Genomic DNA, 13019 nt, shown 5'->3' on the forward strand with positions numbered 1-13019 from the left:
AAATCTCATGAATAATGGATGAGCAGGTATACAACATGCTAAGTACACACATTGTACTGTCAAGTGTGGGGGGGGGGGCTTATGGACTATAAAAAGACCTTCAGATGTTTTCCACCAACGGGGAATCCTGATGGATTCCTGTCTAAGTATATTCATTAGCCATTCGTCTCATCGGCGATACTTTCATTTACCGTGGAGACGGATGAAAATGAACTCAGCAATATATTTCTCATCATAACACAAGCTTCGCATAAATATTAATAGCATATTTTCAGCTGGTGGGCATTGGTTCCTTTCCCTTTTTTTTCTTTGAGACAGGGAATTTTACGAGGCGCTCATGCGTGACTGAGAACAGCACACAAGCAAGCGGTGGAGATAAACAACAGCGCTCTGCAGCCCGCCAACGCCCGATGAGGAGGAGCCAGAGGAGACGCCACGGCCCCCAGAGAAAGAAAGACTCGCCTCAGAAAAAGGCGTCCATTTTGCTTACTGAGCCCAATCTCTAATGAGGCATTCCATTATATAAACAGTGCAGCTTGTCACTATAAATATTTTCAGTGTGCCGCTGATTGTTGCCTCAAAGCGCGGGTTATTAATGCCGTACCGTGACGCCGATTCTCCCAATGCCCCATGGTGTGTCCCCCCCCATCCCCCCCCCCCGTCGTCGTCGTCGTCGTCCCTTCGGCTCTGGGGGGGGACAGGTCACTAGGCTTATGAGGACATCGGAACAGAAGTTTATGAGGACATTGGAACAGAAGTCCAGGCAATAGAACACGAACATGTGAAGGATTGAAACGATTAAAATAAGTTGGAAAGGGAATATGTAAGCATCGTTTCACTCATCGTTCACACGTTATAGTCGGCGACTTAGAGAAATATATGAAGTACTAAATCAACATTATCCAATGTGTCGAGCATCTATTGACGGCGCGATCCTAATCCTCCAAGTCTCGCTAGCGTGAGACAGGGTAAACAAGTTCATTGTGTGTCCCGTCGTTTCATATTACAACGTGATCAATAACTATGAAGTTGTGCCAGTGATCCACAGTGAAACTAACAGAATCTGAAACTTTGTGTGCCTGTGTTTGTATGTGCGTGCTTGTGTGTTTGTATGCGTTTGCCCCTGTGGGTGTTTGCACACGCGCCTGCGTGTGTGCGTGCGTGCGTGCGTATGTCTGCGCTCCTGCGTGCGTGTGTGTGCGTGTGCCTGTGTGTGTGCGTCTGCGTGTGTCTCCAGGTGTATGACCACCATTACAAGGCGGTGGTGGACGGGAGGGAGACGGACAGCCTTCTGGAGATAGACCCCGGCCAGCGCATCGAGATCTTCCGCATGGGCAACGGCAGCGATGAGGTGCTGGAGGTCCACGACTTCAAGAACGTGAGTACTGAGTCACGCGGCACGCGTCCTGTAATCTCTTAAAAAGACGATACCACGATGAGTTTCCACAAAGAACCCACAAAAACGGTGAAACACGGGGCCTGTTTTAAGTCCCGCTTCCCCAGTAAAGCCCCTCCGCTAATGGGATTGTTTCGTTCTTTCCTTTTTTGCGCTGACAGACAAGGTGACAGTCATTCAAACCGCGCCGTAAAAAAATGGAGTCACGGGCAAAGCGAAAAACGCGGGTTATGCCACAGTTTGCTGAGGGCTGAGGATGGAAATTGAAATTTTGATGGAAGGAAAAGGCATGCAGCACGCCATTACAGAGACCAAAGCCACCTCTGAAACAATCTCCCCGGAGCCCGGGGGACGTGTAGAGAGACCTGGGAAATGGAGGGATTTACAACGGCAGGACAATGGGCTGGGGGGCAGAAATGGCCGCCGTTATTGTCTCAGGCCGAGAACCAGACGTGTTTCCGAATGGAAGGCCACGGCGCTGGAGATAAGACGTCTGGAGTGTCGAGACCGCACAGAGGGCGACCCGAGGCCGGCTCAGCTCCCTGATTCACGACGGCGTGTGGCTCCGTCAAGCCGATTGAACCCGACTTTGGGTGACTTTCAAAACAAGTTTCATCCGCAAAGCGAACACAATAACCGTTTCCCTAGCAATCACTATTATCGCTCGGGTAATAGACTCATTATATGAGTAACATTTTAGGGAGACCATCACCATTAATGGGCGTCACTAGTTCGGCTGACAGCTAATCAGACCCACGTACATATGGCCGATAGGTTGGTTGATTTAAGATCCCACACGCCCTGCAAAGTTATGTTTTCTGAGACGAATTTTCCCACCACAACCGCAGCCTCCACCTGATTTGGTTCTGCTCTGTATTGCATGTAACCTGTAGGATGGGTCGAGATATCTGATGTACCCCATGGGGGATTGCATAGAGTTTGAAATGTTGGTATTCTGTATGACCAGAACCGGCAATAAATGGTTAAATCTATAACATGGGTGATCTCTGACAGAACCCGGTTGACAGAATGGTTGAGTTGGGGCGGAAATAATTCCGGCTTTGAATTAGCTGTGAGGCCTTAGCATGTGGCTCTTGTTGCTAGCTGCAAGCTTTTTAAGCACACTTCCAGTAGTGTACGAGGTCTGAAAACTGCCAGCATAAATACAAATTATTGTGGAAAGAGAGCAAGAGAGAGCGAGCAAATAAAGGGAAGTCATACGCTCTCGAAGCCTGCCCCTGGATCTTATAAAGCATGATAAGTTGCCCATTATACACCACTGATAGACCTAATTCCGGCTGACACAAGTTAAGCTCTCTATTCACTGGAGTTGAGCAGCGAACCGGCAGTTAATTTCAGTCTGTCGCCTCAAAACTTCTCCTTCTAAAGGGCTGAGCCACTCTGCCTCTCGCCTGGTGTTTTGTTCCCAAACATCACCTGCTGACGCCCGCTCGAGTGGACGGGAATCACGGCCCCGGTGTCTCCGTGATTAGAGCTGGCTCCACTCAGCTATCCCCGACACCGCCACGCAGCTCGCCCCAAATCAAAACACGGTGCACAAACGTGAACGTATTAATATGCCAAGTGGATGCTTTAACGTGGGCCCAGTAAAACGACATCCTTTGTCTCGCCTTTTTTTTTTTACTTCATTTCTTATCCCCGTAATGACATGTCTTCTTTCATTTTCTGGTTCACCGACTTCAGTAATCATTGCATCTCATCACAAGATTGTCTCCAACCCCCCCGCCCCCCCCCCCTCTTTTCTGTTTCAGCTTGCCATTACAGTAGACACTAATTAAACAGCAACTCATCACAATAGAGCTGGGCATAAACATTATGGTTCTGTGTTGGGGGACCATTATCGCCCCATCTTTCTCCCCCAGCGATGAAATTACATGCAGCGGATTATGACAGGCGTTGCTCCATGAGATGTCCCCTTCGCTCCCCCCTCCCCACTGGTGCTCTGTGTGCAGACGGACTGCACCGCAGAAAGAGAAGGGAAAATGAGGAACGAAATAGCCATTCGCAAGTAATTGATTTGAAAGGAGCGTTGCCACACCAATCACCACAGCCCCTTGATTCAATTTCTATAGAATCACATAAACACGTTCACATCATTCAACAACGCTTGTGGCATTTTTAATTGGACGCCGTTGTGCGACAGAGGCGGATCTCCCAGTGCGCTACGACCGTCCAAAGACGAGAGAGAGAGAGAGCCCCCGGCCCAGACACCCTCTCATCGTCTTCATCCACCTTTCCTCTTCAAGGAGTTCTCTTTTCAATTGCTTCTCGGGGATTAACATAGTTTGGCTGCGGCGAGACGGAATGAAACTGATCTTCATCCCCCGTCCGCTAAGGCGCTCCCGGTCGGAGTGAGGAGGGATGGGGTCGTGGGTGGTGGTGGTGGGGTAGCAGGGCCACCATCAGGAGGAGGAGGGAGGCGATTCTGCACCTGACAGAACAGATTACCTGAGACTCAGTGACCCGACACCCTAATTCACCCCGAGGCCCCTCTGGTTAGAGAGAGAGGAAAAGCACCTCCGTCTCAATGCTGTTGTATGATACACAGCTCTGTAGCAGGGCTGTGGGATTTAGAGTGTGAGAACGAACACAACCCCACACACACACACACACACACACAACACAACAGGTTACATTATGTTTAAAAGGGAGAATTTTGTTTAAGCGAGGCAATCATCAAATCACACACATAAAACGGATGAAACAAGGCGCGGGTTATTTTTAAGGGCTTTGGTTCTCCTACAAACGAAAACACAAAACAAGCTTTATTCCCTGAAAACAGCCCCCCTGCACCTCCGGGAAACGGCCCGCGCCGCCACTGAACGCATCGCCTTGCATTGATCTGAGTTCCTTGATTATTCTTTTCCTCCTTTCTTCCCCTTTCCCCTTCCCTCGTCAAAGGGAATCACAGGGATCCGGTTCAGCAAACATCAGAGGTGCTACATCAAGAGCCAATCTACCCGGGTTCCCACTGTGACTGAGGTGGCGTCTGAGGACACGGAGGCACTGGTAGGAGTCCACCACCGCCTCTCTCCATCTCCCTTCTCCCTCCCTGGCACACTCTCTCCCTCTCCCTTAATCTCTCTGACACACCATCTTTCTCTCTCTCCCTCCAACTCCCTCTCTTTCTGACTCACTATCTATCTCTCTTTCTTTAACTCCCTCTCTCTGACACTATCTATCTTTCTCCCTCACGTTAACTCCCCCTCTCTCTGACACACCATCTCCCTCTCTCTCTCTCTCTCTCTCTCTCTCCAACTCCCTTTCTATCCCTCTCCCTTTCCAACCTTTCTCTCTGAGACAGAGAGACAGAGAGAGAAAGAGAGCCAGAGATAGAGAAACCGAGAGCAACAGAGAGCAACAGAGAGCGAGAGCAACAGAGAGCGAGAGTGACAGACAGAGACAAAGAGAGAGAGAGAGACAGAGAGACAGAGAGTCTCCACCCCATTGGCGGTCCATCTCATCCAGCCTCTACCACCACGCTTCTCCCACTGAAGTGAAGAAAAAAGGGAATTCACCCAGGGGTCGTGGGCTGCCTCTGACAGCATCTGAAGGCGCGTGTGCAAGAAACCCCCACAACCTCCTTTGTGGCACACATCAAATGCTGTTTGCTGTTAATCTCAAACCAATATTAAATTTTAATCTCCTCCTCCTCCAAAGTCTCCCTCTCTACTCAAACAGCCTCGGGGGAGAACGTGTGAGAGGCCGCGGTCTGAATAAAAGAGAAAAAAAGTGTTTTCTTTAAAAAGGTGTTTTTTTTTTTCTTCTATTTCGGTCCGATTTTATTGGGCTCCGGTAGGCAGGCATGGGAGAGATGTTTCATCACATTTTGTACAGTGTCTCTGCTTCATTCACTGGAGGTGCTGGAAGAGTGAGTGAGTGAGCAGGCCTGCATGTGCGTGTGTGCGTGTATGTGTGCGTGTATGTATGCGCCGTGTGTCCCCAATGCTGGCCAGCTATAATTTACATCACATCATAGCTGTGAGACCGAGCTGGCAAATCTCGATGTACCCTCACCGCGCCTCACTTATGAAAAACATTTAAAAACTGGAAAAAGTCTATTCCTATTCCGGCCTCCCGAAAATGCATTTTTTACTTGGTGAACACATGCTGTGCTCACCAAAAACAGACAACTGTGTTTGCCTTCATCACCTCTCCCTAACGTCTGATTCGTGCTTAAGATACTAATTGGCCAGGAAGTGCCATATGCCTCTTCTTTTGTGTATTGTAAAGCCTAATTGGCTAAGTCACAGCTCTCTGAGATACATAATCTAAGGGCCGCGAACAACAAGGAGGGCTGCAGAAACCCCTTCATTGTATGCTTAATTAAAAAAACTCATTCAGACAGAAGAAAGGGATAAATGCAATTAGAACCGATTTCTGTTTTTACGAAATTACACCATCTTTTGAACAGTAATCTTCAAGGAAGCAATGTAAATGTTCGCACACAGAGACACACACAGGCGAAATGCCCAGTAAAAAGGCCTACCATTCAAATAGATGGCACTACTAGACATGTGTTGAACCACAACAAAAAGGTGGAATAAATTTAAATAGAAGTAGAGCATTACCAAGGAACTCCTCATAGATAACTTAGAAACAGTATCAACAAACACTCTTTTGTTGTTGTTGTGGTTGTTGTTGATGACATTGTTGTCGTGTTGTCCCCAGTGTGTGGTTGTTATGATGCCGCCGATGCCCAGGGTGCTTGTGATCAGTAATCAAACCCCCGTGGCTTCAGCTCCAACACCAGCAGATCAGCTCACCAGCACACAGATAACACACTGGGTTCAGCAAAAACACCGTCGCTCTATCGACTCTCCCACCTAGCCTGGGTAGCCCCGCCCATTCTGCTGCGAGTTCGCCCAGCAGAAGGGTCTGGAGAAAAGCTATATAATTCTTTCCATCCTCGATACGTTTTCGCTTTTCCCCCTGGCACGCTATTGGCTGGTTTAACACAATGACGACAGGGAAGCGACGGCAAGCAGCCAATTGCGTACAGAGTCAGTTGGACCAGGCCCGTTGATCACGCCTCTTGTGCTGAAGAAAATGACAGCAGCCTCCCCAGACCAAGCTCAATCTACGATGGAGCTCGGTCTGGCAATAGCCAGGCTATTCCCTACCCATTTATCCACTGCGTTCTACCGTCACTGCTACCGCCGCAGCAGCAGATGGCGTAACCAACTCCTATCATTACAACCACTTCCACTACCTACTACTATCATAGACATCTTATAGCATGGACGGAGCAATGGCTGCTGGGACGCGAGAAATACGGCCGCCATCTTGGAGTGGTCAACCGGGAGCAGCAACAGCAGCAGAAACAGGATGCCGGGCTGTTGTTCAGCGTATTCCTGCTCAAATCGGCGGACAATCCATAATAGGAATCGGGGGATTACTTTTCACAAGTAAGATTTAACATTACCGTACTACTGGTATAATTTGTATTGAATAATAAAACACGCCAAACCATGTGGCCTTTATCATAGCTAGACTTATGACAAAAAACCGCATGAAAATCAGTGAGGTATGATTAATTAAATGCGCTGACAGTTCATTGCTCCAGCCAAACGGATTACACCGAGTGGAGCGGATGACCACTCCAAGATGGCGGCCCCGCGTCTCGTCAGGGCCAGTAGGCGGTAGCATTCGATGCTCCGTCTATCATATAAGATGTCTATGACTACTATGACCACCGGCATCAACACCACTACCACCACGACGACCAGGAGTACAAAGAGACCTCATAACAATAACAGTCACAAAACAGGACCACACAGAGTCAATCCAAACTCCCGACAAACAACAACAACCCCCACCACCACGACGACCACCAGCGCGTGTCTGACCGCCGGCGCGTCCTTGTGTTGTCGTGGTAGACAGTAGCCACGGCGCTGCTCCTTCCTGTTGGCCCGGAGACGCCGGTGAAGGCCACGTCCCCCGGTGGTTATCACATGAAGGGCACGGGGGCTAAAGTCAAGCGCTAATGGCTCCTAGCTTATCCGGGCCCCGGGCGCTGTACCGCGGGCTCAGAGCGAGTGTGTAGCGGGCCAGAAAACGGAGGTGCAAAACAATGGGAAATATGGTGGTTAAAACTGCAAGCGGCTGATAAGGAAACACAGAGTGTCTGCAGGGGGAAACCAGGTGACGAACACGAATAGCGCGCCAGGATTTTTTTCCTCTCTCTCTCTCTCTCTCTCTCTCTCTCTCTCTCTCTCTCTCTCTCTCTCTCTCTCTCTCTCTCTCTCTCTCTCTCTCTCTCTCTCTCTCTCTCTCTCTCTCTCTCTCTCTCTCTCTCTCTCTCTCTCTCTCTCTCTCTCTCTCTCTCTCTCCCCCTCTCTCGTCCTCTCTGTCTCTGATTAATGCCCGCGCGTTATTCCAGTTTTACCGGTCTGAGACAAAATCTGACAAATAATAATGCATGATTCACTCGCACCACATGGCAGAGGCAGTCGGTGCCACTGGCAGTCTTAAGAAACTCACTTAAATATGTATGACTGCTTGTAAACCTCGAAACATCCCACCAGCACAACAGTGACAGACAGAAAAACAATTCACAAGCAACGGACGGAACACATTATGTGAATAAAAACATAAAAACACATTGTAGCTCAACGCAAGGGCCGATCGGAAAACAGTTGTCAAGAGCATTAGCACAAAATGCGTAGCACTACTTCAACAAGACGATGCCTATCGTCCTGCCAGCTCTTCAATGGTGATTGTTCCCATGTACAAGACATCTTTCGGTCAGTCTGTTTTCTCTGCAAAGGGGGCAAAACTATGGAACTAACAGCAACACTGTTAACAGAGACCTTAAACAACGGCTCAAATCAAATCAACAGTGCTCACACAAATAATTTACAACTGGTTAATTGTCTGATCATGCTGCCTTTGCTTATGTGTATTATAGGGTTAATATTTCCTCTGGTTTCTGTTTTGTTTATTTAATTTTTATTATTATTGTTTTTTGTTTGTTTGTTTTTTAAAAACCTCCTGTGGACAGGTGTTGAAAACTAGCATTTATGCTAATACACTGAACACAATGCATCTGGTTTCGTCATGTCATGTCCATGTTAAATAAAAATCGAATCAATCTAATCTTTAATGTAGGCCGTCGTGAGAACGTGATGGAACCAGGCCTGCTGGGCCTGGTTTACCTGCTGGCACAGCAGGTTGTTGTGGCAATGCGAGACGGAGAAACCAGAGGGAGGAAGAGAAGTGATAGCTTCAGATAAACTGATGCAACAACAGACATGACAGCAGAAGATGGCCGGGGAGAACTTGTGTACCTAGCGTTACTAAGCTACCGTACAGTATGGGGCTATAATCAGGGTTGCACATAACTTTGTTACTCAGGTGAGTACCTGGAGATAGTGATGGTACGCACCCCACACAAAGCCCCACATGTAACATCTGATCTTATGAAACTTACCCAGTTTCACAAAGGAGATTCCATTTTCAATACACAACTTCTTAAGCACAGCAGTGTTTTTCCGCGCCACCTTTTTTTTAAATAAAACTGCAGCAGCTTGACCACGGAGCGTTTGAATATCTCACAGTAAGGAACGTTGCAATCAGCTGATTTTGCGCAGTTCTCCAGTCTGTCCGCGGTGCACAGCGCACATGAGCCCACATGTCGGTGCGCTTAGCATTCGTTTCGAGCCGCGGCACATCTTGCATTGGCGCCACTTTTCGAAAAAGAATAGTTTCTTCTGCTCCGGCTCCGTTTGCCTTTTTCTTTGCAGGTGGCGAACACCAAAGTATCTGCTAAATGTACTTTACTTTTTTCCATTTTTTCCGTTCTCCCGTTAGTTACGCAAATGTGTTGTAGCGACACAAGCTACGCATCCCTGATTACGGGCGCGCATGCGTACCAGTTATGTGCACCCCTGCCTATAATCGAGTGATGGTGGCCAGCGTGGCACGGCTATCTCCAGCATCCTCCACAACGTCTGCGGTTTGTTTACGCTGCAGCGAGTGGGGGCAGTGGTGAGAAGAGCCTTTCTGCCCCCGACCGTCAGCTGGAGGAGTGCAGTGATCCACACGAGGCGGTAATAACCGTTACCACCTCGCCCGCAGGTTCTCTCTCACGCGAGAACCCGGAGACGTTCCTCAGCTATGAAGTCAAAGTCATCCGGCCCGCAGGGGTCGTGACCTCCGCAGGGGTCATGACCTCCGCGGGCCTCACACTGCTTCAGCGGTTAAGAACTCCAATTAGCTTCGTCCGGCAGCGCCGCTCTTGCTAACTACATCGGGCCGATGTGCCGTGTCACCAGCGGCGAGCCGCCGCGGCGCCACCTGCCTGCCTGGCGCTCATTAGTTTAGTGCGCTCTGTTCCGCACTTGAAAAGAAGTCACGGGAAAAACACAGGAAGTGTGTCGAGGCTCGGCGAATAACAAACAGCGCCGTTCTTTTGGTCTGGCAGACGATCTGAGATCTGCTCCTGTCTGCAGGTCGTGACTGTGCTGCGCGGTGGCAGAACAGAGAGCGTACTAAAGCAAATATTAAGATAACACGGAATTGACACGGGTGGGTAAACGTGCGAGGGAGCACGGGGCAAATATGAATGATTCCGTCTGCTACTTCAGCACTGGGATTATGCATGGAGTCTAACGAACGTGCAATTAAGACCGATAGTGGAGGAAAATCACCTTGTTTAAAACATTTGTCACGTGAGATTCGTTTTTCTCTTTCTTCTTCTTCTCTCTGTTATGCTTTTATAATTAACAGGAGAATGGAACGGGGGGGAATTGGGGGGGGGGGGGGGTTTTCCATGTATTTACATGATATATATTTACATGATATGCATTTACATGATATGTATTTACATGCACGTCACAAACAAAGAATAGGCAGACCCTTTCTGTGGAAACCATTAGCTGAGGCTGCTCCATATATATATCTCTATTAGACCCTGACGTGTAGCATCTATTATTAAGCTGTAATGGTTTACTCCGCAGCGTATAGAACAGCAGCATCAACAAATTAAAGGCAGTGACAGCAGCGTGGGGCCGCACACGCCAGTGAGGAGCGGGAAAACCAGAGGAAATTGGAAAACTTTATTGTGTCTGTCATATTTAACGACGACGCCGTCGTGTTCATGAGTAATAAAGCACACTTCTTAAAAGACATTTAAAAGTCAAATTATCACTGTGAATTACAATGATCTGCAGTACGTTCAGAGGGAGTGAGAGAGAGAACAAGAGAGAGAAAGAAAGCAGGCGAGAGAGAGAGAGAGAGAGAGAGAGAGAGAGAGAGAGAGAGAGAGAGAGAGAGAGAGAGAGAGAGAGAGAGAGCGAGCTTGAGAGTGATGCCCTGAGGCGACAGAGGAGAAGGGAAGTGAGAGTCAGGCCAACCGCGGTCCAGGAGTCAGGGAGGTGCCAGCCCCTGAGAGGAGCGAGTGTAGACTAAAGAATGGCGGAGGTTCAGTCGCCCCCGGAAGGGGGGGGGGGGGGGGGGGGGGGCTGAATGCAGTGTGGGATGGCACGGTGGGTCAGCCCACACAAGTGTGTGTGTGTGTGTGTGTGTGTGTGTGTGTGTGTGTGTGTGTGTGTGTGTGTGTGTGTGTGTGTGTGTGTGTGTGAGAGAGAGTGTGGGTGAGAGAGAAGCAAAGCAGTCCAGGAATATACGCCTTTCCACATAAACGCAAATATCGGTGTGTAGCTCCTTCGCACATGTGTTTGTGCGTGTGTGTGTGTGTGTGTGTGCGTGTCTTACCTCCGCACTCTCCGTGACAGGTGGGGGACCCCCAGGGGGGGGACATGGTGAAGGTGGAGGAGTCCCAGGTCTGGGTACCCTCCGAGGAGCCCATCGCCAGCAGAGCCTTCCTCCTCAACTCCAAGATCTGGGAGATGTGCCAGGAACTCCCCATCCACTGGATCTCCCCCAGCCCGCTGAGGGGTGAGACCACCCCCCCCCCAAACACACACACACACACAGGTTCTCACCCAGGCGCTGAGGGGTTAAGCCACACACACCGTTGAGGAGGGGAGGGGGGGCACAGGCTTTGTGCAGCATACTATCTCTCTCTCTATATGCATAAGGTCCATGCTATGCACCACCTAGGGGGCTTTTACTGGGCTTCTCCAGACAAGGCCACTGGGCGGGCGGTTGGAGACCGGTTGACCGTAGGGTTTACAGACGGTGCTTCATGGCTCTGGTGATCCATGTTGCCATGCAGTGTCAGTGGCGATCGCTGCTTTAACCTGCTGCACACTGATTGCTCAATGTGCAGCAGGCGTGCAGACTCACCTGTTGTTCACCCAGAGTCCAATCAGACCGACTGGGGCCAGGTGAGGCTGCTTCAACCGGCCATCATTCACACACACTCCGGCTGCATCCGAATACTCATACTTACTATACTATACTATACTATATGGTAGGCATTTTGGAGTACGTCACAAATATAACGCGCCCGAATGCGCAGTACGCATTGTGTAGTAGGTAAAAAGGTTTCTGAATGCGTACTACCGCCACAGTATACAACGGTAGGTCACTATGCTATTCCACAATTCAGCCGGAGTCTGGAAACCGTAGAAGAGGAATGCCGCGGTGAAGGATAAATAGAAAATCTGTAAATTGACGCAGGTGGCTTTCATATTGCCGGCATCTGATGTGCATCGCACAGAGGGGAAATACGTCATCTCCAAACATCCGGTGGCGTTTCGGTGGTGTTCGGAAGCGCTGGAGGCGTTCTACGCATAGCTGTAGAACGTAATAGTAGATACTTAGGCCCAATCCCATTTCTACCCCTTACCCCTTCCCCTTACCCCTCCCCCTTGTTTTGAAGGGGTAAGGGGAAGGGGTAAGGGGTAAGGGGTAAGGGGTAGAAATGGGATTGGGCCTCGTGGGGGTAACACGCGATACCATGTGGACTCAGGAGACATGGTTCTGTAAAGTCCTAAATCCACCTAGACATACTGTCACCCAAGGCTAGAAAATGGTGGCGTTCTAGTCGATGTGTGGATGTTCGTTATACCAGCCGTCTGTGCTGGTGTATCCCTTCCAGCTAAGTATCTATTCTCCAAGACAGATTTTCTCTGTAGGATTCAAGATAAATATATTTACATTTTCTCTAAGTATCCCAACAGCGACATCATTGTTTGAGGGGTAACACAAAAAAAATAAAAAAGCTTAAAATTAATTCTGCTGGATCTTGTCCCCTGAATGTTGGTAATTAACATTGAGCTGGTGAGACAACACAGAGCCCAAATACACACGCTACCGCACATCCTGTTACCTTCAACAATCAGATTACTGTTGCAGCACAATAAGGTGTGCGTCAAACACACACACACGCACGCACACACACAAAGACAAACACTTCTACTCGCTCTCGATCTCATAATCTTTTAGTCTCTTTCTCTCTCTATGATTCTGCCTCTCTCTTTTTTATTAATCTCTCTCTCTCTCTCTCTCTCTCTCTCTCTCTCTCTCTCTCTCTCTCTCTCTCTCTCTCTCTCTCTCTCTCTCTCTCTCTCTCTCTCTCTCTCTCTCTCTCTCTCTCTCTCTCTCTCTCTCTCTCTCTCTCTCTCCCTCTCTCAGATGCAGAGATCAAGGAGGAGGAGAGCTTTGAGGACACACCCGACACGGAGGTCAAAGG

At 49.1% G+C, this 13019-nt stretch overlaps 1 protein-coding gene across 1 annotated transcript in view; it reads left to right on the top strand.

Annotated features, from left to right (window-relative positions):
- Positions 1 to 13019, top strand: part of tnmd (tenomodulin) — a 34056-nt gene that overhangs the window by 14723 nt on the left and 6314 nt on the right. Inside the window, exons 3-6 of the mRNA XM_056600832.1 lie at positions 1238 to 1378; positions 4319 to 4426; positions 11155 to 11317; positions 12962 to 13019. The exon at positions 12962 to 13019 is cut by the window's right edge and continues 49 nt beyond it. Of these exons, the coding sequence (XP_056456807.1) occupies positions 1238 to 1378; positions 4319 to 4426; positions 11155 to 11317; positions 12962 to 13019 (470 nt within the window). The remainder of the gene's footprint in view (positions 1 to 1237; positions 1379 to 4318; positions 4427 to 11154; positions 11318 to 12961) is intronic.

This window comes from Gadus chalcogrammus, chromosome 10 (assembly GCF_026213295.1).
Source record: "Gadus chalcogrammus isolate NIFS_2021 chromosome 10, NIFS_Gcha_1.0, whole genome shotgun sequence".
In the NCBI taxonomy this organism is placed as follows: Eukaryota; Metazoa; Chordata; class Actinopteri; order Gadiformes; family Gadidae; genus Gadus; species Gadus chalcogrammus.